This window comes from Egretta garzetta, unplaced genomic scaffold (genome assembly GCF_000687185.1).
Source record: "Egretta garzetta isolate BGI_Z169 unplaced genomic scaffold, ASM68718v1 scaffold56, whole genome shotgun sequence".
In the NCBI taxonomy this organism is placed as follows: Eukaryota; Metazoa; Chordata; class Aves; order Pelecaniformes; family Ardeidae; genus Egretta; species Egretta garzetta.
Genome location: NW_009260182.1, coordinates 3,529,361 through 3,554,365, shown reverse-complemented (window position 1 = coordinate 3,554,365; position 25,005 = coordinate 3,529,361). Strand labels below are relative to the sequence as shown.

Here is a 25,005-nt window from a genome sequence, read left to right as displayed (position 1 = left end):
AAATGGTCAAAATTGCAGCTAAGAGTCACATTGCGCATAAACCATTCACTCATATTCAGAAATTTCACTCCATTTTGGAGAGTTACCTCATTAAGTGAAAGGACAGAGAGTTAAAAAAAGCCAAAACAAAACAAAAAAAGACATTCAAGTAAACAGCAACAACCAAATACTTTGAAAAGGTTTTTGTAAACTTGTCATTCTACAGGGTTTTGCAGCATTGTTAAATTCATTACTCATGGACAAGTACACGCAGGTCACAACCCCTTGTGACAACCTGTACACGTACGACGTAAGAGACAAGCTCGGTGAAGTGATCTACCCCTTCCCACATGCCTCATCGGGTCCTTGTGTGTTCAGTGTTATCATTCCCCTTCATGAAACAGAAATCACTTACGGATATCTTTATAAAGACAGAAATGGACTGAGTCCACTGGATAGAAAGTTAGTTGGTTATTTACATCTGCAAAGTAGTTTCACAGCGAAGTAAATCTACAGCGGGCCAGCTGGGATCCACAGGACTTTGTTTTGTTCTTGATCGACAGTTGTCATAATCTGAGTGCAAATGCTTGAAAGGGCTCCTCCCTGGACAATACCTGGAGAAAAAGAACCCCCCGCCACAAATGAGACTGGAACAAACAGCTATGACTGGTTACAAAGAGCAGCCTTCTGCATTGTTCTGCAAAGCATTTATCAACAGATCAGAATTAATCTACCCAATTCAGTATTTGCCAGATGCATGACTCTGTTAAAACAAGAAAAAGAATAAACAGACCAAAGAGGTCAAGCATCCAATATACAGATTCTTCTGCTAGCTCTTAAAACAGCCCAGGGAGGTCGCAGAACTGATGGCTATAATCTACTAAGACAACTGTTTTGTTAGAGGCCTCCATGTACTATTTTCAGAGGCATCAGGTGGCAAAGTTTAAGTCTAAAGATGGTCAGAACCTGCTATAATAAACCTTCTCAGTTCAGCATGTGGTGTTAAGAGTTTTATATTTATGCGGTAATATACATAGAGACCATAGCTGTAGCAACTAGACACTATTTACAAATATTAGAAGTAAATTATGAGGCAGCTCACAGATCGTTGAGCTAAATAAAACAGCGGCAGTTGCTACTCCAATTCTTATTGTCAACTACATTCAAGGAACAAAAGGCCGACAGCAAGCAACTCCTTGAAAATCAATTCAAAAGATAAATGAACACCTTGCATTCTACCCTTGCTAAACATAACAGTCATAAAAAGGAAAATGCCAACACTGACACAGGAGAGGAGAATGTATTGGCTTTAAGACTTAAAAAGTGAGGAACTTCATGACTTGAGAAATATGTCAGCAAAGCCTCTGGCCTCAGCTATCACTAATGCCAGAAAAATATGGGAAGTCTTATAAGGCTTAAGGTATAATTTCCATGTTTGAAAAGAGAGAATTTGATCTCATGTAAAATATTACTTGACTCTGCAGTATATACTACAGTTAATCGTGCCAGGTGAGTTTGGATACAGAACACAGGAACCAACAAGGTCTACGAAAGGTGACAAATGGCAGTGAGGAAGTGAGTCAGATTACACACCACGCTCACAACAGGAAACAACGCCAACTTTAAAAGAGTCGTCAGTCAAAAGATGTACTTCATGAAGTAGTCACAGCGCTCAGGGCTGAGAGCGTGTCATAAAGCCTCATGAGGAAGCTACCATGTCCAACATGCCTATCTACAAGGCTTATTTTATGAGCAACATTATAAGTTCAACAAGCTTAAATGTCAATGCATTTTGAACACCAATCCTCTCTGACTACCAGCATCTGGACGTGTTGATGACAGCTGGAGTCCACTGTACTTGGCACTAATGGAGGGAGGCCCTTCCCACAGGGCATGTGAGAAGATAGACACAGGGCTCTCTTGGACTGAGTGCTACTTTTACTATCAGGGTGAAAGTAAAATGCAACAAATGACTTAACAAGGAGCAGAAGATAACATGTGGTGATGCAATCTGTCATGTCCAGTTCTGTGAAGGTTTAGTGTGTACCATTTAAATAAACATTTGCATGGCTATGACCTACCAGGTAACTGATTTTGTTGAGAATGCGCAGCTTCTCTCAGGGTGTGCTGAAATAGCTTTACACTAAATGCATCCCCCTTCCCTCCCCTGCACTTAGCAAGTATGCCTCAAATCATTTCTGTAAGAATCCCATTGTTTGGAGGATGAAAAGTTGAGTTTTGGCTGGTTTAGTGGTGGGGTTTTTTTGTTTTCATTTGTTTTTTTCTTTAAGTTTTGTGGCCATTCACATCAAGATGGCTAGATTTTTATCCCCACTCTTTTGAATGTATGTGGAACCACATGGAAATATTCTCTGAAATAAGCAGAGACAGTCTTCATACACAGTTTTCTTCTTCTGGTAAAAACACAGCATTAACTACAATCCAAGATTCATATAATACAGTTTTTATGACTATAAAAAGGCCTCTGAAGTTGAATTTAATTATTCCAAATTACAATGCGTGCTCAAGAAAACTTTGACAATTTTTTTTTCCTTTCTTGAAAGATTTAAAGTATGTCTCACAAATAATTCATTAATTTACACTACAGGGTTTTTTTGTTGTTTGGTCTGGTTTTTACTATTACAGAGTAGTTTATATTCCTTACATTGTATAAAACTGACAATACCGTGTCAAATTATCTTGACCATACTTCCAATACTACTGTCTTGTAATTAAACATTTTCAGAATCTCTTCAGGTCATAAGATTCATAATGTGCTATAACAAATCATGTAAAAGGAAGGGATAGTACTTATCTTGAGATTTCCTCTCCCAGTTAAATAAAAAGGGAAGGCAGGGAAAAAAAAAGTGCTCTTTGAAAGAACACCGAATCTTTAGAATTACAGTGTAAATACATTAAATTGCCACTGTGTTCCTAGTGAAATGTTGATTAAATACTAACCTGTGAAGTACTTGCTATACTCTTGTTCTATTTTTTGAGCTGTTTCAAACTGTTCTTTGGAATGTTTTTGTGTGACTTTGTCCCTCAGGAAGATTGGGTCTTTTTGCTCTCTGCAAAAAAAAAAAAGAAAGAACAAAAGAAAAACCTTGTATAAGAGTGTTGGGTTTTTTTAATGGACTTGAAATTATTACCTCCAGTTGGGTGAATGTGAAAAGCTAATTAATTTGCAAGCAGAATCCTGTGCACAGAGTGCCATCTACTGTGTTTCAGCAGGATCAGCAAAGTCATCAGAAGCATTTCAGTGCTATGAAATCTATTTGCTATCAGACCAAGACAGTATTCCTTTAAAGTCTCAGAGACTGGGAAAGGGTTGAGGGAGAAAGAAAATATTTTTTTCCAGTTCATGTGAATCAGATCATCATCTCATATACACTCCAGTACTCCCTACAGAAAGCTGGGCCCAAGTACCACCCTTGTGGTGGGCTCTAAGTATCAAGCATTGAGCAAATAGACTATTTCTATGTCATCTTAATATATTAGACATTTTTGAGATGACTGTTTTTCTATTAAACAACCTGTTGGAAATAAAATAAGAAAAAAAAATAGAGAAATAAAAATGGTAAAAAAAAAAAATCCCAATCAAGACTTGTAACACTCGCCTCCAAATCTGACTCGGGTTCCCCAGTAGGGGATTCTGTTTAAAAGGAAGCAGAATTTATAATCAACTCATAAGGCCATATAGATAAGCATAGTTTCTCACAGCAGTGAGAAAAGAAGCACAATTTTACTCTGTAAATAAAAAACCACTATTAAACTAACCTATCACTGCTGTGTAGCAGTTCAGAGAATGCCAGCAGAACCTGTGCTATATCAAAAAGGCTGTTTTGAAAAACTTTTGGTACTCATAACAGGCAGCGACAATGTGCCACTGCATCTTATTTTGATGGCTGCTAGAAATACTTGCTTGCCTAGTTCAATTGCTCTCTACCACTTTCCAAAAAAAAGGAAATAGCTGTAATGGTCACCATCCAATTTCCAAAGGGGCTCAAGACATGACAGTTCCACTTATCATTCAAGCGCACGATGCCTCAGTGGTAATGAAATACATCACATTGCTTCATGTCTTGCTTCTACTTGAAAGCAGTGATACTTATCATCTTTATTAAATAACCATCAAATTTACCTATAACCAAGAATGTAAGAAGTCTTCAACTTTCAAAATGAAGATAGTACAAGGATAAGATTTCTCAACAGAACTGTTTCATAATACTTATGTTGGAAGGTTATATCACTTCTTGTCAAATCAATTTATCAAATATGTGTGAAGGCTTACCCAAACATTAGGGGAGGGACTGGGATTTGTAACTCCCACGTTCTGTTCCTGGCTACATTTGAGCAGGAAATTCCCAATTACTGAAAGAGCATGGCCAGAGAAGACCACAGTATATACACACTCCATGGCAAAAGGGGACTTCCCTTGCTGTTTTCACTGGAGAATGAAGGTGGGAAAGCCGAGTTTATGAAACAACTGGCACTGCATCCACACATTTGGCCCCCACGAGAATATGAAGAATAGCTCTTTGTCACGGTCACCACTTAATCCTCAGTGGATCTTGCCCACATCTGTCTTATGGTTTAATACAAAGGTGAGCTTGAAAGATCTCAGTGCCTCCTGGAGTACATACAGTTAGTCTACATTGTTTGATTTCTTTGAAAGATTCACTTAATTGTCATGCAAGCAAAATGAAGTTAAGACCATTTACCTCACAGCAGTTTTTATGAGGATCAATTTCCACATTTTTAAGAGATTTGAGATGACTACGATGAAAGAAACAATAAAGGTAGCAAGCTTAGTTTAGGCTAAAGTAAACATCCCTGAACTATACCCCTCACAGACTTACTTGATTTGTTTAGCATTTTTGTAGCGAATAAAAATTACAATAGGGTAGATATGAACACTGTGGAGCCGTTCGATGGCATGAGGAGCGATGTCAAGCAGACAATGACAATCCTAAGATCAAATGTAAACGCAAAACACTCATTCAGTTAAAGAGCACAAGCACACATGCAAATCCCCCATTTCTTCCCCTAATTAAATCATAGCAACCCAACAGAATTTTGCTACGCATTTAGCATTTTGGGGCTACTGAGCAATTTGTACCCAAAGGATTTATAACAAAAGACAGAAGAGGAAAAACTGAAAGAAATTCCATTCATAGTACCAAAAGTATGCATTGATAGAAATAGAAGTATTTTAAGAACTAATGAAATGAGAACTCAGGTTGAAATATATGCAATACATTTTTTCCAAATTTAAATATTTATATTACTTTTCTCTTTCAGCAGTCATAAGCAGAGTCAAGCATTAAAGTAGTAAGACTTTTCTCTGTGGTTTGACAGAAAACCATAAGCAATGTACAGATTTTAACTAACATCTATCTCCAGGATTATTATGATGTTTATGTTGTACATAACCGCATTAAATAGAATGGTTAAAAAAACCTAAATCCTCGTTTGGGGGTGGGTAGGGGGTGAGGGATGGAATCTAAGGAAACTAGGAAGATAATTTCTAACTTTATTTAATAATACTGTAAAAGAATATGGACGTTCCTAGTTTCTACAAAGGTGAACAGTTACATGCCAATGCGAGGTAACTTTTATTTTACTCAGTGTTGTGGGGAACAATTCCCTGAATGCCTTAAAGGAGGACAATGCTAACATAATTTCCACCCTCCCAACATAGTATGACCATATATTGCAAACCGTACAAAGAACTACAGCATTTAAAGTGACTCACCTTTTCTGTTATCTCTTTTATTGAAGCTACAGTTGTCACATCAAAATGTCCACTCCTCCGTTTATAATCAATAAACAGACAATCCTTCACACCCCGTTCAATGGCTTGCTGTGAAGCTTTCATAACCTCTGTTTCATAGAAGCAGAAGACATCCACTTTCATTACTACTCCTTAGGCACAGGACAAGGCTAATGAAACAGTGTCTGCAAATTCAGATTCTTTGGGTTTTTTCCACATCTGTGCTACCATCTAGTTCACTTATATAGATGTTACTATCATGTAGTCTAAGCAAGAATAAATTGGTTAGATTTGCGTACTTACCAAGAGGACATCTGCAAAATTTTCCAGGGGATTCTTTGACCAACATGTCTTTCACAGCATCAAGTAAAGGTCCTAGAATAAGCACAGGCCTAGGAGAGGTACAGTCCACTTTCTGTACACGCTGATACGCCAGACTTGCAGAATCTACACACACAGAAGATTTACTTATGTAAGTATAAATTATTTTCCTGGCATTCCTTAGATAAGCAGAAGCACCCCAACAGTAACTATGAGAACAGCTCCCTTGCAAGGGGTAAGTGCCTTGACAAGTACACAAAATGCTCTCTAGCCATTATTGCAATTTTCTCCACTTGACAGCTTAAAATACGCATTTTTCTAATTGAACCTAGTGCTTCTCCCCGCCACCCTCACCTAAACTTTAAAACCAATCATTCCTATTTTGCAAACAAGACATGGTATTTGGTTTCTCTGGTTTGGTTTGTTGAGCTCTTCCCAGGAAGTAAGCATTGTAACCAATATGATTTTTGTAGACGAGTGAAAAAATACAAGTGAAGATTTTTGAATGGTGCCCAGGATTTCTGTCTAGACTAAGCAACCTGGATAGAAATTAAATAGTTGAAAGGAAGATCAAAACCATGCATCAAAAAGCAATCTCCCTCTGAAAACAAAACATTAATGCCAACAAATTTAGGAATAAACTACCAAAAAAAATTAATTTGAAACACTCTGGCTTATTAATTAATACAAAAAACCAATTGTTGTTAAAAGTAATGTATGTGTGGGACATATGATCACCATTTGTATTCAGACCAACCAGAAAGCAGCATGATTCATTCCGTCATGCTGCAGCTCTTTAAAAATGACAGAGCAGGACAGGCAACCCCTTCCCAAATATAACAAAGGTACTTGCCGTCCAAGAAAGGAATTGAGTCTGTACTGATTGTATCAAGAGCCAGCAAATCCTTTCCATCCTTGGAACCACTTCGCTTGTGTTTGTGCTTTCTTCTGAAGAATGACCTCCGTGCTGCTGCTGACAATGTCTTAGATGAGCTGTTTTCATCTTTAGCTTCAGACATGCTGTGTCTCCTGTAGAATTCCTGATCCATCCTATAATGAAACAGACTAGATGGTTGGTATTTAAACTTAACTTCTTAATTTCATCTCAAGCCTTAGCCTGAGTAACTTCATCACAGAAAATTAATCAGAAACAAACATTGACATAAATCAGATAATAAGCATCTGAAAACCTCACTCTACCACCATTTCCTCAGGATTCTTATAATATAAATAGCAGCATGGCACAGAGGGTGACCACTCTGACAGGCAGGGCAAAATTCTCCGAGGCAGAAGCAGCAGTAGGCACCTACTTGCCAGTGAAGTCAGCCCCACGCAGAAGTGAAGATCCCATTATTTCTGTGAAGCTGCATGTTAGACTCATCCTTACAAATAACTTAGCAATCCAAAGCAGCAGTTTTATTTTATATGAGCACACATGCAAGGTGGTTTTACTATCCACCTTGCAGTAACAAGCCTATCAATGATGTGTATGGGTCTGTACGTATATATTGTACTTCCACACATTCCATGTAGTACCATTGTCCCACTGTCAGGATGAATTTTGAGTTATGACATGGAGAAGACTATCAGAAGAAAAAGAAACCAGAAAAACAGTAATCTTAAAATGAAAAAAATATTTATTTACTAAGTGATAATTAATGTGATTTCAGTAAAATTTTAGTTCCTGCATACTCCTCTTAACTGCTCTACCAACACTATGCGATTGTGGTGGATACAGTCTTATAGCAACATTGCTGTCCACAGGTAACTGAAACCACTGATGCTTCCCAAGAACAGCTGTGATAACATTGGATTCAAGGATATTTTTGCTGTACTCTCGTTTTTGTTATTGAATTATCTATCACAACAGTGGTGTATATATTATTTCCATTTCTATTTTACTATTTAGCAGCATTAAAAACAACTTGATAGAGCAATATATTTAATTCGCTATTAAAATATGCCATCACTGAAATGACACGTCTAAGAATTAGTATCTCCCAGAAAGCATAGAAGGAAACAAGTCTTTCATACCACAGCTCACTAGTCAGTCTTTTGAAGATTCTAAGACAAATCCTGTAACTGAGGTCACTCACATGTATTTACTTGGAATCTGTCCTCTTTCCAGCTTCTGAGCATTCTCATCTAGCTGCCAAGCCATCCAGCAACCAAAGTTTCCCTGTGGTAGAGTGTCATCAACATACAAAATGTCATCCTTCTTAAAGCTTAAATCCTGTTCCACTTCTGCCAGACGGTCATAAAGTGCTCTGGGAAGGAAGACATAAATAGGTTCTGAAACCGGTCTCTGCTAACTCAAGGGAAGAACATGTATACTTATTCTGAAAAAAGTTAACAAATTAATGGTGTACTCTACATTTCAAGAGCACACAAGTTTACAGCAAAACAACTCTCACTCTCAAGAGACTAGCTGGGATAGATTAATAAACTTTGAATTTAAAAAATGTGGTAAAACTGATATACTATCTCTCTCATGACAGTCAACACATTATCCTAACAGCCTTACGCTGTCATTACCAGTCGTGCTCAAATACCTGATATAGAACCCATCTCCAGGAAGCTCTTTTATCTTATTAAATTCTTCTATTCTGTATTGAGTCTTTATTTTGATGTTTTCTCCAGGCTTCAACATTTCAAGATAAGCTTCCTCAGCTGTTTTATTTCGCATATCAATGGACCCATACTGCAGAACATAAAACATGGAAACCTTAGGTGTGAAATTGTATCTTAACAGGCAATAGCATTAGGTGAGCTTAAAAAACATGCAAAATGAGTTTGTTTTTCCCACTGGTAGGCTCCATATACAAGTAAATCTTGCCACTTAACTCTAGTACAGTTTGCACCTTAAGATGTCTAGCAGGAGATTGAGACACGGGGGTGGAAAACAAAATACCCAAGTGAACACAGCATACATGCACCGTGAGAGAAAGTCTGCACTTCTTTAAATAGTTTTCAAAGCGTAAGCTGAGAATCATAAAATTCACACTGGAAAGAATATTTTTAGGGAAAGCAAGTGGTCTGAGGGAAGTCAGAAACAGTTACAAAGCAAAATCTCCATCTGGATACTAGAGACACAATGGGAGAGTCTAAGCGTTCAGACAGTCTCGATGCTCAGTTGTATGTGAAAGGCTCATGAACACATACGTGTTTATCACCTTAACGGTCCTGCGAAGTAGATAAATACTCTCATTTCAGAGACTGAAAGCAGAGTGAAAGACATGTCTTTCCCTTTTTTTTTTAGAATTTCATAGTGATAAGATCAATATTGTTCTCTGTTTTGCAGTATCTTTCATACCCTTGCCTTTCTCCTATGTAGAGCAATTGGGATTCAAGGCGTAGTGTTTAGATGAAGAGATCAGGTGTTTGTAATTCCAAGTGGACACACTAAGTCCTTCAAACCTGTGGGCAACTTGTGCTCTCAGAACAGCAGTGGTTCTCCAGGTCCACATCATCCAGCTCTTCATGTGTTGCAGCCAGAATGAAGGTTATGCATTTTCACCATTCTTACCTGGGGTTTGTGGCAGGAACTCAAGATTCACAGAACATCTCCCATTGTGAGACAGCACGATTTTTTGTACAACTCCCGCTTTACACCATCCTAGACATTTTGTCAGTATGCTGCAGACTTGTCTTAATAGCTTACCTCAAGTATCATGTCACCCAAGACTAGTCCATCAGGTCCTTTTGCTGGGCTATCATCATCTACATCTGAGACAAATATTCCATACAGGTTTCCACCACATATTTGGATCCCAAGATCCACTTGGGATTTTTTAACAACAACAGTTCTAGGTTCAGGGGTCCTTTTGTTTGTGTCCACAGGGCCCCTTTGACAAACAGAAATAACACAGGTACTTCAATTTCAAAACTTGCATTATATCCAATCAACTAGCCATCTGAAGAATATATATTTACATAATTACTATTCAAAAGAGGTCACCTACAGATACATACTTATAAGACAAACATCATGTTCCTGCAGACCTTCTTAACTAAACCAATCTTGTAGTAAACTTTCTTCACTCCTTGCAGACCCCATCTTTCAGAACCAGGCTGAAAACATGTACTTTTATCCTGGGGTCCACTTAACTTGTCTGCTGACTTATTTCAACCATACACAGCATTCACAGATATACACTTTGGTTTTTAATACCCTTTACATCCACCCTGAACATTTTTTTCCCTTAAGGCAAAAAGTTTACTCTCTACCTTAAGGAATTCCGAGGACTTGTAGTTGGTGTGGTTTGTTTGGATGGGGGTGTCATTGTTCCTTCATCCTGTTCACTCACAGTATCGATTACGGAATGATTGTCAGGCGTTGCAGCTCCACTGCCTTGAGGGGTGGAATGATTACTCACAGGTTCTAGGCGAGAACTAAGAGGGGAAAGGGGGGAAGGAGAAAAAAAAAAAAAAAAAAAAAAAAAAAGCTGGTGGATTAGTGTTTCACCAATGCCAAATATTTTCCATGGAGACTAAGTTTTTAATTTGGCTGTAAATCAGGTATATAGTAATGAAAAAAAAAACCCAAACCAGCATGCCAAATAACCTATGTTCACCATGAGTCTAAGAGAAAGATAAAGCTCAGTCTTGAAGTGCGATCATGCATCAAAATGGGATAGACAATTTCACTAAGTCATATGCCTTCTCTAACTATTTTTTGGAAACTCCAACTATAGAAACCAAATGTAAAACTGATTTGAAGTACTCTAATTTCATAATCCTAGGAAGAAGTCATCTTTGGTTTCAGTTTAATATATCTAAGGGTTATGCCCAAATAAGAAAGAAAATATAGTAGGTGCGACAAGCATCTTTCTTTTCTTTTTGACAAACATGTATTCACACATAACTTTTCTAAGCAATCGCGCTTCTTATCAGCACAAGTGTGCTGATGTTTGCAAACACATTACCTGTACAGAAATTACCTACAGCTAAATAACTGCACGGACCAGAGAGTAGGTTTTTCAAAGTCTAGCCAGCCTTACCTTGATCGTGAATGATTGCCAAGCTGATACATATGTGGGTTATACTGAGCCAGAATAGTAATGGTGTCACACTGCTGCCCAATGATTAGTCGAGCCTGTTGCTCTGTAGCATTTCTCAAATTTATTCCATTGAACTACGGAAAAAAAGCACAAACCAGGATGTCAAGTTTTCAGATGGAAACTAGCAAAATCATTCCTTCAGTTTCCTAATCAGTTTAATGTTTAAAAGCTGAATTATTTCTACTGGGGTAAATAGGAGGATGGAAATGCTGCTATACAATGATTCCTAGAGTTTATTCCTTGGAAGGAATCACTGTAATTTAAAAATATTTGGTAACGTGATCATGAATTTAAAAATCTTTTTGCTACTGGAAGACGTACATATTCTGAGCTGTGTTATGATTTGGTATCACTGATTAAATACAAGTTGGTTCAGACCCCCAATCTGAATAAATTCAGGATCTAAAGATAAATTCAGATCCATGATCCATTCAGGTCCACCGCAGTACATCCACACACTGTGTAACAGAAGATGCTTTAACATACACAAGCATGAACGGATCTAACATTTACAAAGCAGCTCTGTACTTCATAAAATGCTCCTCCATGTCTTTATCTAATACTGTAGGCAAAACCACAACGGTAGCTAATCTAAAGCCTACCTGAGTGTTTTTTAAACCAGGTATCTCAGGTATGAGATCTATGGCACAGCAACAGCAGCACGAAACTCAGTACAAGTCAGCTGCTTGAATATTTACTCACCTTACCAGGAGAGTATGGTGTTGGGACTATATTGTTTTAAGTATCAAAGCTAGCTAGCTTAAAATTTAATCATATCTAATACAATATGCAATGCAGACCTATCCTCAAAAGACATTATTTTATGATAAAGCCTAACAAAAAAAATCACAACAATCACAATTACTGGAATATTACAATACAGAGCACCCTTTGCTACATCTCGCAGCACAGAAGCTTTCACAAGATACTCTTTTGGGGAAGGTAGTTATGGCTGGAGTCATATGAACAGATTCATTAAGCCATAGGAATAGTAAGCAAACAATTACCTCTAGTAACTGATCACCATACTCAAGGCCAGCTTGATGGGCAATGCTCCCACCTGTTACTTTAGAGACAAATATTCCACCATTTTCTCCGCTCACAATGGAAATCCCTAGGGGCTCAGAACCCTTCTGCACTTTAACATGACGTGGCTCTTCCATGTAGGGCCTTTTAGAGGAGATAGTTAAAACTGATTTGGACAAAATTGCACTTGAACCATCACAATGTCAAAGTTACATGCAATGCTTTATGCCTGTCTGAACTGTAATAATAAAACAGGTATAAACAGTTACTTTAAAAAAATTTACTGTCAACTGTCTTAAATGCATTCCTTTAACACCATGCAATGTACAGTGGCAGAAGTAAACGTATACCAGGTACATGACTGCTCTAAAACATTATGGTAAATATGAATTATAAATAGTATGGTGGTGAAGTTGGTAGGAAAGAAGCTTCCAGATGCATATTATATAAAAGCAATTGAACCACTGTATATAATATGTCGTTTACAAACCATATTCCAGAAAGGTATGTTACAAATATAAATGCTGGGAGTCTTTATTGCCAGTGAAAATAAACATCATAAATAATAAGGTGGGAAACCAAAGGACAACAATGCACAAATATCAGATTTCATATTTGTATGCGGGGAAACATAAATTAGTAATGAAAATTAAGCAGTTGCAAACTCAAGCCATTAAGACAACAGTTTGCATGGTAGCGTTACCATTACCATGCAAAATTCTCCCCAGGGCAATAATCCAAACATGTAAAATAGCACAAAGTGCGCAATACTGCTCGAGAAGGACAACCTTATATCAGGCCAACCTCAAACTCCTTAGTGAGGAGAACCTAGGCCTAGGAGCCACAGGGATTCTCAGAAAAGACCTATTACGGAACAGATATCTGAAAGATGTAGAAGATTTGAGAAGAAAAGAACACTTAGAAAAAGACACACAGTAGTAAGTATACACATACTAGTAAGTATAACAGGAGAATGGCTTATACAAACCAAAACCCCGATACATTCCCCTTCCCTCCCCCCATAGTTAGGGCGTATCCAGCTGTACAAACAGGGCTGGCCCCTTCAGGGTGTGTATAAGCAAACAGCAGCCTCCTAAAAAGCGCTGGTTCATATTACTATGAACTTCGTAATGGCTACACAGGAAAGGCATCACCAGGCATTAACAGTTGAGCTCGTTCTGAATGAAACGGCTTGGGTACCAGGTGTGGTGTGATTTTTATTTTAATAGCATTATACTACCTTTGACATGCATTCATCTGAACACTTACTTTCCTAACACTTCTTTGTATCACGTAGTCATTCTCTAAATTGTGCCAACTGCTTAAATGATTTTAATTGTGCAGTTCAGAGACCAGATGAGTTAACTGGACTTCACCCACTGCTACTAATGTGAGCCAGGCTGAGGAAACGTATTTCTGGAAAGAGCAGGATTTGGGGCTGGAGGCAGAGGGAAGAGGATGTCATTTCATAAATTATCCTTATTGCCACAGTCTCTGAAGGTAACTGTTTGGTAGCTTTCTGCAACAGGGGCATAATAGTTTGCCAGCTTATTAACGCAGAAAGGATAAAGACTGGCAGCTGATATGAATGCAACTCTGGAACCCAGTAATCTTATAACATCAACATCACTGCTAGAGGTAATGCTCTCAGGGCTTGTCTAGCGATGTAACGAAGATAAGGTAGGTTTACCACCAGCAGTCTTAAACTGAAGCCCACATCTTTTGTACGTAGCATATCTTAACCAAACTGTGCTAACTCACAGAAAACTGCAATTTATGAACTTTTTTTTTTTTTACTCCTTATGAGCATGTAAACCATGATGCTATATGAAGCTTCTTAATACCAGAAAATTTATCAAGGCATACTACCTCATTAAAGACTAAAATTACATCTTTCTGAACTTTGTTTATTGTACCTTTCTGCTCTTCCATCTACCACATGCGTTTTTAAATTCGTTTTATTTGTTTTGGATTGGAGTAAGAAAGAATCAAACCCGGACAAATTGCACTGGATCATATCTTAGAATTCTAGCGAATACAAAATGAAAGATAACTAGTAATGTATGTAGTAGAGAATCGATAAGAAAGTAAAACAGAATGAAAACATTAAAAAGGTGTCTTACTTGATAAGCAGTGTTATTAAAATCAAGTGAAGCGCACTCCTCTATAACATTCAGATTGCCTGCCAGAATCACTAAACACTGATTGGAAAAAAGTCTTAATTGATCAGATCTTTTAATTCTCATTTAAATTAAAATCAACAGAACAGAAACAGTGATTTTTTTATTTTTTTTTTTAATCTGTATTATTATCAACATCATCTGGGGGAAGTCCAAGCGTGTTACTAGTATTTTGTGGGGAACAGAACGAATTATAAGACCAAATAACCATTTTAAATGCTATCTAGGCATCTTCAAACATTTTCCTAGTGCAGACCTAAATTAGCTACTTTCCTAAATTAAGAACTGTTTGTGTTTATTAGTTTTTTGGTTTGCTTTAAAAAAAAACCAACACACACAACAAAACAAAGCTAAGAATTATATTCTTTTTAGAAAGTCAATTCAGACATATGCACAGCAAGAGTGAAGGGGCTGGAACCTGACTGTGCTTCAATCGCCTGATCAACAGTAACAGAAATTATTTTTTCCCAGAGATCAGAACACCTATCTTGTGCTCAGAGACACAAAGTTTTAGGGGTGTTGAAACCCTGGCTTTACTTCATTAGTCGTGTAAAAGAGAAAAGAAATTCTGACTTTGAATTTGCAAGTGACAATTAGAGGAACATTTATATGAGAACACAAATTGAGTACACGTAGTACAGAAGTCACACGGAAGTTAAGAAAGAATGAAAATTCACAAAAACCTCTTTACATTCCCTTTCAAAGTAACACTGTCCTTTGTACACAATATACATTCTAGAGTTACTACAATAACTTAGTTACTGATTCTTTAAACGAGACAAAAGTTTCATATAACATTTTATGAATATCTTTTTATTACTACCAGAAAACTTAGAATACAGAATATCCTATTACTTTATCATTCACATTTTTTTATGGTCAGTCCTTTACATAAAACAAGCAATACAAAGAGGTCCTGAAGTCCAAATAAATGTAATCTGTTCCAACACATCATAGCTCCTTTACACTGCCAGAATGGCATTTGGCTGCCTTACTGTAAATAAAAGCCTGATTCAGATTTCCGTCTTACTGTTCATGCTTTGAATTCATGCAAACTTTTTCATATATTCAGTCTAGCCAGATAACGATAAAATGAAATCAGATGTCCACGACTGATACCATAAGCAACATATCTTGAAAATACTCATCATGAGATTCAGAAAGTCATTAAAACACAAAGCTCATGTTTCTAAGAAAGCTATCATATCATCTTTAAATTCTGCAAGCAGCTACAAATGTACTTAATGCTATTGCTAGAAGGGGTTTCGGTACAGCCAAAGGGATGAGCCACAGTAGTAATATTGCATCTGTACATACAGATACATTCTTGCACAGTTATGCCCTCAGTTTTTCATGTTATCTGGCTAAACTGAATCAAGGCACAGTGGTTAGAGCACATATTCTACAATGTTAAGGCACCTGGTATTTAGCTATCGGATTTTATTAGGTCTTCATTTTATTTAGTTTTCCGGTGTACAGAAGAAGCCTATCATAAACAAGCATCTGAGGTAGCTCAGCTGAAGGGGTGTATTACAATTTAGACTGCTTTTATTTGGTGTGGCCATTAATCTAACATGGAAGAAATAAAACTGTTATGAATTCCTTAATTTTCTAAACCCAAGAATCTACTTTTTGATTTTGAAGAAAAAAATCCACACAAAGATCTCTTACATTGTAAAAAAAAAAATAAAAACATCAAGTAACAGGACCTGAGATGCACCTCTGCTCCTACATATTTGTCATTTAAACTAAATGTTGACATTCCTTTGGCCCTATAAACAACTGTACAAAACTTCCTCAGACACATTTGTATTAAAAGCAAATAACGTGGGGACCTTACCTATCTTTTCTACGTTCTCCAATAGATACTGGGCTAATGGAAATCCTAGGTAATGTAGAAAGAGAGTTCTGAGACTGGCTGCTGGCAAAGGAAGACGTTTCCAAGTTAAGAGGTGACTGTGGAGGAGTTATCAAGCTGGGACTGCTACATTCAGAGTGTGACAAGGAGCCTATGGAAAATCAACAACTGAGTTTTAGTATCCTGCACCTGTAATGGTTCAGAGATCTACACAGGCATAGTGAAAGACACCATACACATTGAGATGAGAAAGAGGACCAACCGTTCAAAAGCATTCTATTAACCACATAAGGAGCATATAGAGACCATGTAACTAATTTCAGATGGTGCAAACTTACTGTCCTTAGTATGTCAAATTGTCCTCTGTAAGTGTGCATACAACTACTGCCACTCTCAACAAGGAGAGAATGTTACAGACAAGCTACACCATATGTGTGTCTGAAAACACTTAGCAATGCAAAGTTAAAGAAAAATAATAAAAAACAGGAAAGGAGAAGTAAATAAAAATTTAATATGTAGGTTTATTTTCAAATAAAATATTTACATACAGCCCTTTACTTTGGGTAGGAAATACATTATGAAACGCCTGAAAACACCAATAAAACCCCAGCACAAATCATACACAGAGACTGGAAAGCTCTGCAATTTCAGCCAAGCTTGGCATGACTTTGTTTGTGTCTCTTCCTTGGTTGTACCCTCCCTGGCTAATTAACTGAACAAGTGTCCTGACAGAAACATGCAGTTTGCTTCCTCTGAAAAAGCTACAGAAAATAAATCTCACATTACTAATCACACATGAAAGCCATTTCTAAGAATTGTATTTGCCCAGTTTGGAAAACCACTGCATTTGATCCATTAAGGCTGCAGGACATTTGAGCATATTTAGATTTTGGCTCAACCTGATTTTAACAACTGCAAAGACTTTGGACTGGTAATAGTGAAAATAGTATGACTAAAATTACTTGTAAAATAATTCACCTCTGTCAGAGCCCATCATGGACCTCGGATATCTTGGTGTTAAAGGGATCTTAATTCGTTCTGTTCTGTATTGCAAGTTACTTGAAGAACCTATTTTCACAACAAGAAAAGATTACAATGATGGAAGTAAAAGCAACTTAATTGAACAAAAAGGTACATTTAGATTCTACTTCTTCAGTGGGCATTAAAACAGCCTCTGAATTGATGCGCAAGCCTTGATAATAACCCTCATATATATTGTGTATATCATGTATCTGGTAAATTGTCTTGATTACACAGTCAGTATAAACAGAGCACAATGCAGCTATACAGTGGATATGCACTGTTCATTCTTCTATGAATATTTTTCAATCAAATGAAACTTAACTTGGAGTCCAAGCGAGAATCTAACATCTCTGTTTACTAAGAATCCACAGAACTTTCCAAGAGGCATTTTAAATGGTCTGGTTACATTCTGCTTGGATTAAGGCATAACTTTTTGACACTGGTTGCAAACTGTTATGCCATTTTTTGCTGTGGTTACAAAGCTGCCATGCTCTACTCAGATGCAACTGCCAGTCATTGATGGAACACAGGAACACAAAAAATGCACAAAAAAAGTTATTACATAATTTGAAATTTAAAAAATTCCAAAAAAGTTTAAATGTCATTGCTACAAAGCATGCATTTGCTTTGGTATTACTAGGATAGGCATAAGCAATCTTACATATCTATCAAATAAACGTAGCTGTAACTTATCTTCCAACAATACAATTCACATTAGGCCATCAGTCATTCTTTATTTTTTATTCTGGGGGCTTTCTCCTTTTCTCTCCACCTCACTGAGCCTCAAAAATACTTTGCAGGGCCTCCTATCTTTATAAGGGTACTTTCGAACAGTAACAGGCATGGAAAGGAGAATCACTCACGCACACACACAGCATTTTAAGGAGACTGTAAAGAATGAATTAAACACAGCTACTTCCAGGGAACACCTTTAGTGATAAAACCACAAAAAAATGAAACAAAGGATGCAAGAAGCCTTTAGGCTTTGCTAGCTATGACAATCACATAATACATGTACTTAAGGAATTTTCCATTTATTCTTTGTCTCCGATATCTAGGACCCCACAGGAAATAAATTAGAAAAGCTAGTTACCAAGTCTTGCACTGGATGGTAATGAATTTGAGCCATGAGATGCTCTTGTACGAGAATTTTCAGAGTAGTCATTGGAGTGTTTATGACTTAGGTCCAAACTCAGGCGGCCTTGATGCTGGGAACTACATCAAAAGAAAAGAATAGGGCAACATTTAGAACCGGGCAAAGCACCTCAGAAAAGAGCAAATTGGCCAACAAAAAATTCTGGTTACCCCAGAGTTACTGAATAAAATGAATGCTCCTCTTCTTCCCACTTCCCAATTGTCCCATCATTCTATGAACTAAGAGAAGTCAGAGAAACAAAAAAGCCTGAAGTGCTATAAAAAAAAAAAGGGGGAAGGCTTTAGTTGTTTTGGCAAGGACAAGAAAAAAAAAAAGAAATTAGTTCATTAAAAAAAAAAAATTTCTTTGTCCATATCAGCCAGTGGAGCAGAGGGAAACCTAATCCATCAGTTACTCAAAGACATGAAAGCAACTGGCACATCGCTTCTACACAATAATGGTTTTGAGAACCCTGGGTCAAAATGAAATACAACAGCAGTGTGTTTCACTCCGCACTGTATAAAACAACTACCAGAAGCAATTTCACCCTAATGAAAGAAAAAATTTAAGGAGATATAAATTTCAAAACACCTGGGATGCAGATGCTGATGGCATATTTGGCTGGCAACTGATGGGCAATTGCTGGTATGAACTCTATGGCTCCAGGCAGTATAGATTGGATTTCTCATGACAGCAGTTACTGCAGGGCACGGTGCTAAGTTTCTTGGTACAGTACCTGCTTAAGATGATAAAAACATGTTCTTACCAACATTATTAACATATAAATAACAGATTTTAAATATATTTAAGTATTTATATGATTACATATTATTTGCATGTATGAACATGTATCTATAAATAAAAAATATTAGCATACAGACAAATACATTATTAAGCACCATGTGACACCTTTTAAGTAGTACATGCATACTTAAAATCTGGATTATAATTTTGTAATGAGTCAGTAATAAAGTGGATTAGATTACCAAAAAATGAAGTCATTCATAGTATGTACTGGTAACTAAAAGATTTGCTCTGTTTTCAAGTATAAAATTTTTTTATACAGCAACAAAAATTCTGCATTTCTCTCTGAATAGTCATCTGACAGGAACATGAGTTTTTATTTGGTACTTGAACTGACTGCAGTTAAAATTATTCTTGTTCCTCTTCTGTTGCCTCAAAGATTCCTACTTCTAGTGTGTCCTATGACTTTATAGTATTTCAATATTTATCTATGAAAATGATTATTCAAGCTGTTCTTTTAAGTACACTCATCCTTCCTTTGAGTACTCAACCAATTGAGAGCAGCCCTGCAGAGGAGGACTTGGGGGTACTGGTGAATGAAAAGCTGGACATGAGCCAGCAATGTGCGCTCGCAGCCCAGAAGGCCAACCGTACTCTGGGCTGCATCACAAGCAGCATGGCCAGCAGGTTGAGGGAGGGGATTCTGCCCCTCTAGTCCTCTCTGTTGAGACCCCACCTGGAGTCCTGCATCCAGCTCTGGGGCCCTCAGCACAGGAAACACATGGACCTGCTGGAGCGGGTCCAGAGGAGGCCACAAAAATGATCAGAGGGATGGAACACCTCTCCTCTGAGGAAAGGCTAAGAGAGTTGGGGCTGTTCAGCCTGGAGAAGAGAAGGCTCCAGGACATCTTTTTGCAGCCTTTCAGTATTAAAGGGGGCTTATAAGAAAGATGGGGACAAACTTTTTAGCAGGGCCTGTTGTGATAGGACAAGGGATAATGGTTTTTAACTGAAAGAGGATAGATTTAGACTAGATCTAAGGAAGAAATTTTTTACAATGAGGGCGGTGAAACACTGACACAGGTTGCCCAGAGACGTGGTAGATGCCTCATCACTGGAAATGTTCAAGGTCAGGTTGGATGGGGCTCTGAGCAACCTGATCCAGTTGAAGATGTCCCTGCTCATTGCAGGTGGGTTGGACTAGATGACCTTCCAACCCAAACTATTCTACAATTCTATGATTCAACCATAGTCTATTAGACCAATTTCTTCTTAAATGAGTTGGTGCCGTAAGAATACAAGAGCAAAAACCTGTTCACATTTCAAGACCTACATGCATGTACTGTCAAATGTAGGTTTGACTTGGTTGGGTTATTATGCAAAGGTATCGTGATAAGATAAAGCTTTTAGTTAGAAATAATACCTTTTAATACTTTTTCTACGATCATTGAAATAGAGAAAAGAGTAAAAGAAATCAAAGAAGAGCGAAAGTTTCTTTGATCTGAGCTACTCTTGAGCACATCTTTGCATTCTGAAAACAGGTTGGGACAACAAGGCTTGAAGCCATCCATTGTTCCAGGTACATAAGTCATTACCTCCTTCGCTGTCTCAAGTAAGAAGAAAGTCTTCCATAATTTCTAGAACATGCAGGAGTTTGGGACTTTCCAAAGAATTGATGGTAAATTCATAAAAATAATATTGTCTTAATCTGAAAATCAAGTTCTGTATGCAACTGCTGAAGGTAGCTATACCGAAGACTGAACAATCCACCTGGCAACAAGTTTGTGAGGACTAAGCAAATGCTTCTTGACCAGTTCAGAGCAACTAGTGTACGATACCCTAAGTAGCTCCTGAAGCAGTCTGTGCCAGTTAAAACCCGCTAACGTGAATCTCAATACCAACAACTATTTGATAAACTGAGACAACATGCTGTTTTCTGTTCTACCTGATTTATACTAATTTCTGTGTGAGCTGCTTGTGAGTCCCCTCTTCAGCAGGTTAGTATCTCAAACACTCTGGCATTTGATCTTCAATTTAGATTAAGATCACCACCAGTCTGGGCACTCAACTTGAGATACTCCAAGCATTTGATTTCCAGTAGGCAGAACTTAGCATGTCATGCTTTCTGAACATCAGATCTTTTTCCTTGGAAGTATTTCAGAAGTTAAGCACCTAAAGCTTGGGATGCCTCCATTTAGTGTTCACTTTCAAAAATATTGGAAATCTTATTGTCTCCCTAATGTATAGGCTACACTTTGTTCAGCACTAATGTATTCAGAACTCCCCTGCACAGAAACCGATGAAACCCAAATCCTTCAGTCAGGAGTTGCTCAGTTTCCTTAATGGTTCTTAAACAGCTTTCACTTCTTTACAGTCCAAAAGCTGAGCAGACCATGTTCAGATTACAACAGACCATGGAAATACGTTTTGTGAGTCATGGTTGCTCTGCACTTATCACAACTAATCCCCAATATTGTCCTTGGTGCTTTTCTAGAAGGTAACTACGAGTTCTGTCACTCACCTGCAGACATACTGCCAGCGTACAAGGCGGCGGGCACAAAGCTGTCGCTGTGCCTAGCAGACCGCTTTGGTGAATAGGGTGCCCATTCCTGTAGCTCTGGAGACAGATGCTCCTCACTAGCTGGAGCATACTTCTGCACCTACAAAATCATAGAAATCTGATTACAGGAAGTTGGAGATACAGAAGAAAAAATATAAAATAGCCAAACTTTGTAAGCAGTAAGCAACTTCAAACTTTCTATTATCTATTGAGAACATGCTCGCCATCACAGCGCTTGTTACACCTTTATCTTTCAATGATGCTATTCCCTTCTACCCCTTCCTTCCTCCATTCTGCTCCATTATTTATTTTTAATGTTTTGTAATCCTTTTAGGGCAATGTTTGCAACATAACCGGTATGCTTTCTTTCACAGTAAAACACTCAGCATTTAATTATGTTCCCCCTTTAAAATACTGATTTCACAGGACATTTCAACTGTTATTTCAGGCACTATTGCAAGTGTTTCCTAAGGAAGACCAGACTGTTTTCCTCTAAGCCTGTATTTTCAGATACCTCTCTTCAACAGAGCAATTCAACCATCACAACTTCTGTTTGGTACATAATGAGCAGACACTGGAGAGTTAAGAAACACGAGAATAGCTCAGATACTGACAGCGATGCTAGAGAGCTACAAGTTCAGGCCTCAGCATGCAGGGTTTACACACTTGAAAAGTACAGCACAAAACATGAGATGAAAAATGTAATAAGTGAAAAATCATTACTGAAAAGGTACTTACAGTTTCTGTGACAGCAGTATTTTAATTAAATGAAGAGTTACTGAGGGCAGAAAGACTGTAAAATGCAGAGGTACCTTCTTAGAGCCAATATTTGGTCACTACCATGGCTGTATTAGTAACTGCACCACCTACTACTCAGGGGTGGAAGTACTCTTAAATGTCAGTTTATCGAAGTACACAAACTTAACCGTGTATGTATACAACAAGGGAAATGGATCCCACCCAATATGGCTACAAATTCAACTACACTTGATATTCCATATACGTATTGTTGATATTGCAAACACTACTTCAGCAATGAATACATGCAGGCTGGACACTACTCTTACAAAGCCTGACGTAGCTGTAGTGCACAAAGACAATTCCATCAGAGAGACAGTTTCAGAGTGAGCGTGGTCCACTTTTTGAGGCACAATATAACTTCTGCTCTCTAGTCAACAACAACTTTAGAGTTACAAAGTTCTGCCAATTTTATAGAAGGACAGGGGAGAAAGGGAAAAAAATTCGCAGAACCTTGTCCTAATTTAACCCTAGAAATATAAATTAACTAATACATCGAATAACTTTAAAAACCAGAAGTTATGACTTGATAATTCTAAATATTCTAAATAAGTTCTAAAATTTTGAACTTTATAGTTCTATAATTTTATTCTTCATCTCAAACCAACATTTCTTCTGGATTTTTTTTTTTTTGGAGTGTATATGGATTTAAAGTAAAGATATCATAAATGAACTTATGTTTATATTAAGTAAATACTGTCAAATATAAATGCCTGAATTGCTACCTCAAGGAAAAGATGGGAAAGATCTTACCATTAAGTTCCAAAAATACCTAATTCTATCATCAGACTGAAGCACCAGTCGAGTGCAGATATCTCCAATATCACTCGGGCAGTACGTAGAACCAAGTGTAATATGTCCTTGTCAATCCTATCTGGTCTTTTAAATAGTGAGTACCAAAACCACCCCCTCTGTTCCAGCTAACAAATTTCTTACATGTAAGTCCCCACCTACACATGTCCTTGTCACAGTTTGAAACTCTTCACTTACTATAGTAATATTGCTACAGTTATAACCAGGACAACATATATGCTCATGATAATGCACTATAATGAAGCATCGGAGTATCAGTGCTACTGGATTAACTTGACATTCTACATAAAGCAAACACCCCATACTCAAATGTGTTCAATAGCTTGATCTTGTTTTGTTATGTATGTGCCAAAAAATGACGTTAGAATATGCCTTCCCTTCACTTCTTGTGGTGCAATTCTTGATGAAAAACTGTGACCTTTCTCTTAGCCAGACTGCTCTTCAAACCTGTTCACAATAAATCTGCTGATTTCAGCTACAAAATTAAACCCTTATACTTTTCTGCATTGATAATGCAGAATTTGCTGGACAATTTTATAAAAAAGGCTCAAAGCTCTCCATAACTATTTTCCCCCCAAAATGTTAGGGAATGTGGAAGGAATACAATGGAAGAAGCCAAAAAAAAGACAAAATTGCCAGTTGTTCTCTTATACCAGTAGTTTTGCAGAGTGTGGCTCCAAACCTTCCACTACTTCCAATTCAGCTCTGCTGTCCCTATTACTTCAAAAACTCCATGAATAGGGTGGGATTATCCAGGTACATGTAAAGAATATGATATCCTAAGTCATTATGATGTGATTATATACACAAGCAAAAATAACACCCTTTGCAATTTCAGATTGGGGGGGGGAGAATCTGTATCTGCCACCTGAGCAAATCTGAGGCAACGGATCTGAAACTACGTTATTGATTATAACACTTTATATAATGCAGTCATCTAAATAGGTTTGTCTTCCTAGACCACATAAAATGTTTCTTCTACCTACTCTGGTAAGACATGACCCACATGTGTATTCTAAGAAATTATATTCTCATTTTGAACTGTATTATTAAACCATGTTCTCATAAATAGTCCATTTTTACAGGGTAATGTGCCAAACACCCTATGAATTTCAGATTAGATATATAAAATTATTTTCTAAGTCTTTCCATGTGTCTAAAAACAACCCTGTGAATGGTATACCTTTTTCCATTAATTTGTACAGCAAGCTGGGCAACCAAGCTGATTCTTGTAAAACTTAGGATGCTGTATTCTCAGCTTTTCTAAAGCTGCCTCTTTGCAATTTTTTTTTCTCATTTTTTTTTTTTCAGATTGTCAGAAACATACAGGAAAGAGCCCTGATCTTCCATCACCAAGATACTGCCTCTAAGCTGAACCCTATCATTCTGTCTAGCAGCCACCACTGCCTGTTAAACCCTGCAAGTTCATGAATTGGTTTTGTATTTTGTGACACTGTGAAGTGACAACTGAGCTGGGGGTAGCTTCTCAGAGAACAGGCTATGCTTGTCCTGTTATGGTATGTAACTGAGCACCCAAAACGACACTGGAAATACACTTTAAGGTTTCTTGTTTTGTGCTTCAATATACCAAGTTTCTACCTGAATCGCAGGATTAGGAATGGGCATATGGGTCATTTTATGCCTCAGTGCAGGAGCTGATTTTGGCCTTGGTCTTTTGATCTCTGGCTCTTCAACTCTTTGAAAGCCAATGTCATCTTCACAAGATTTCCTT

At 37.5% G+C, this 25,005-nt stretch overlaps 1 protein-coding gene across 1 annotated transcript in view; it reads right to left on the bottom strand.

Annotated features, from left to right (window-relative positions):
• Positions 1 to 489: 489 nt before the first annotated feature.
• Positions 490 to 25,005, bottom strand: part of DLG5 (discs large MAGUK scaffold protein 5) — a 108,164-nt gene continuing 83,648 nt past the window's right edge. The window contains exons 16-34 of the mRNA XM_035897393.1: positions 24,873 to 25,005; positions 21,624 to 21,762; positions 18,950 to 19,094; positions 18,317 to 18,438; positions 17,179 to 17,268; positions 16,183 to 16,351; positions 12,967 to 13,044; positions 12,144 to 12,306; positions 11,077 to 11,210; positions 10,304 to 10,468; positions 9,738 to 9,921; positions 8,629 to 8,777; positions 8,173 to 8,343; positions 6,930 to 7,126; positions 6,059 to 6,202; positions 5,738 to 5,865; positions 4,842 to 4,951; positions 2,941 to 3,050; positions 490 to 593 (exon numbers count right to left, since the gene is read on the bottom strand). The exon at positions 24,873 to 25,005 is cut by the window's right edge and continues 833 nt beyond it. Of these exons, the coding sequence (XP_035753286.1) occupies positions 490 to 593; positions 2,941 to 3,050; positions 4,842 to 4,951; positions 5,738 to 5,865; positions 6,059 to 6,202; positions 6,930 to 7,126; positions 8,173 to 8,343; positions 8,629 to 8,777; positions 9,738 to 9,921; positions 10,304 to 10,468; positions 11,077 to 11,210; positions 12,144 to 12,306; positions 12,967 to 13,044; positions 16,183 to 16,351; positions 17,179 to 17,268; positions 18,317 to 18,438; positions 18,950 to 19,094; positions 21,624 to 21,762; positions 24,873 to 25,005 (2,635 nt within the window). The remainder of the gene's footprint in view (positions 594 to 2,940; positions 3,051 to 4,841; positions 4,952 to 5,737; positions 5,866 to 6,058; positions 6,203 to 6,929; positions 7,127 to 8,172; positions 8,344 to 8,628; positions 8,778 to 9,737; positions 9,922 to 10,303; positions 10,469 to 11,076; positions 11,211 to 12,143; positions 12,307 to 12,966; positions 13,045 to 16,182; positions 16,352 to 17,178; positions 17,269 to 18,316; positions 18,439 to 18,949; positions 19,095 to 21,623; positions 21,763 to 24,872) is intronic.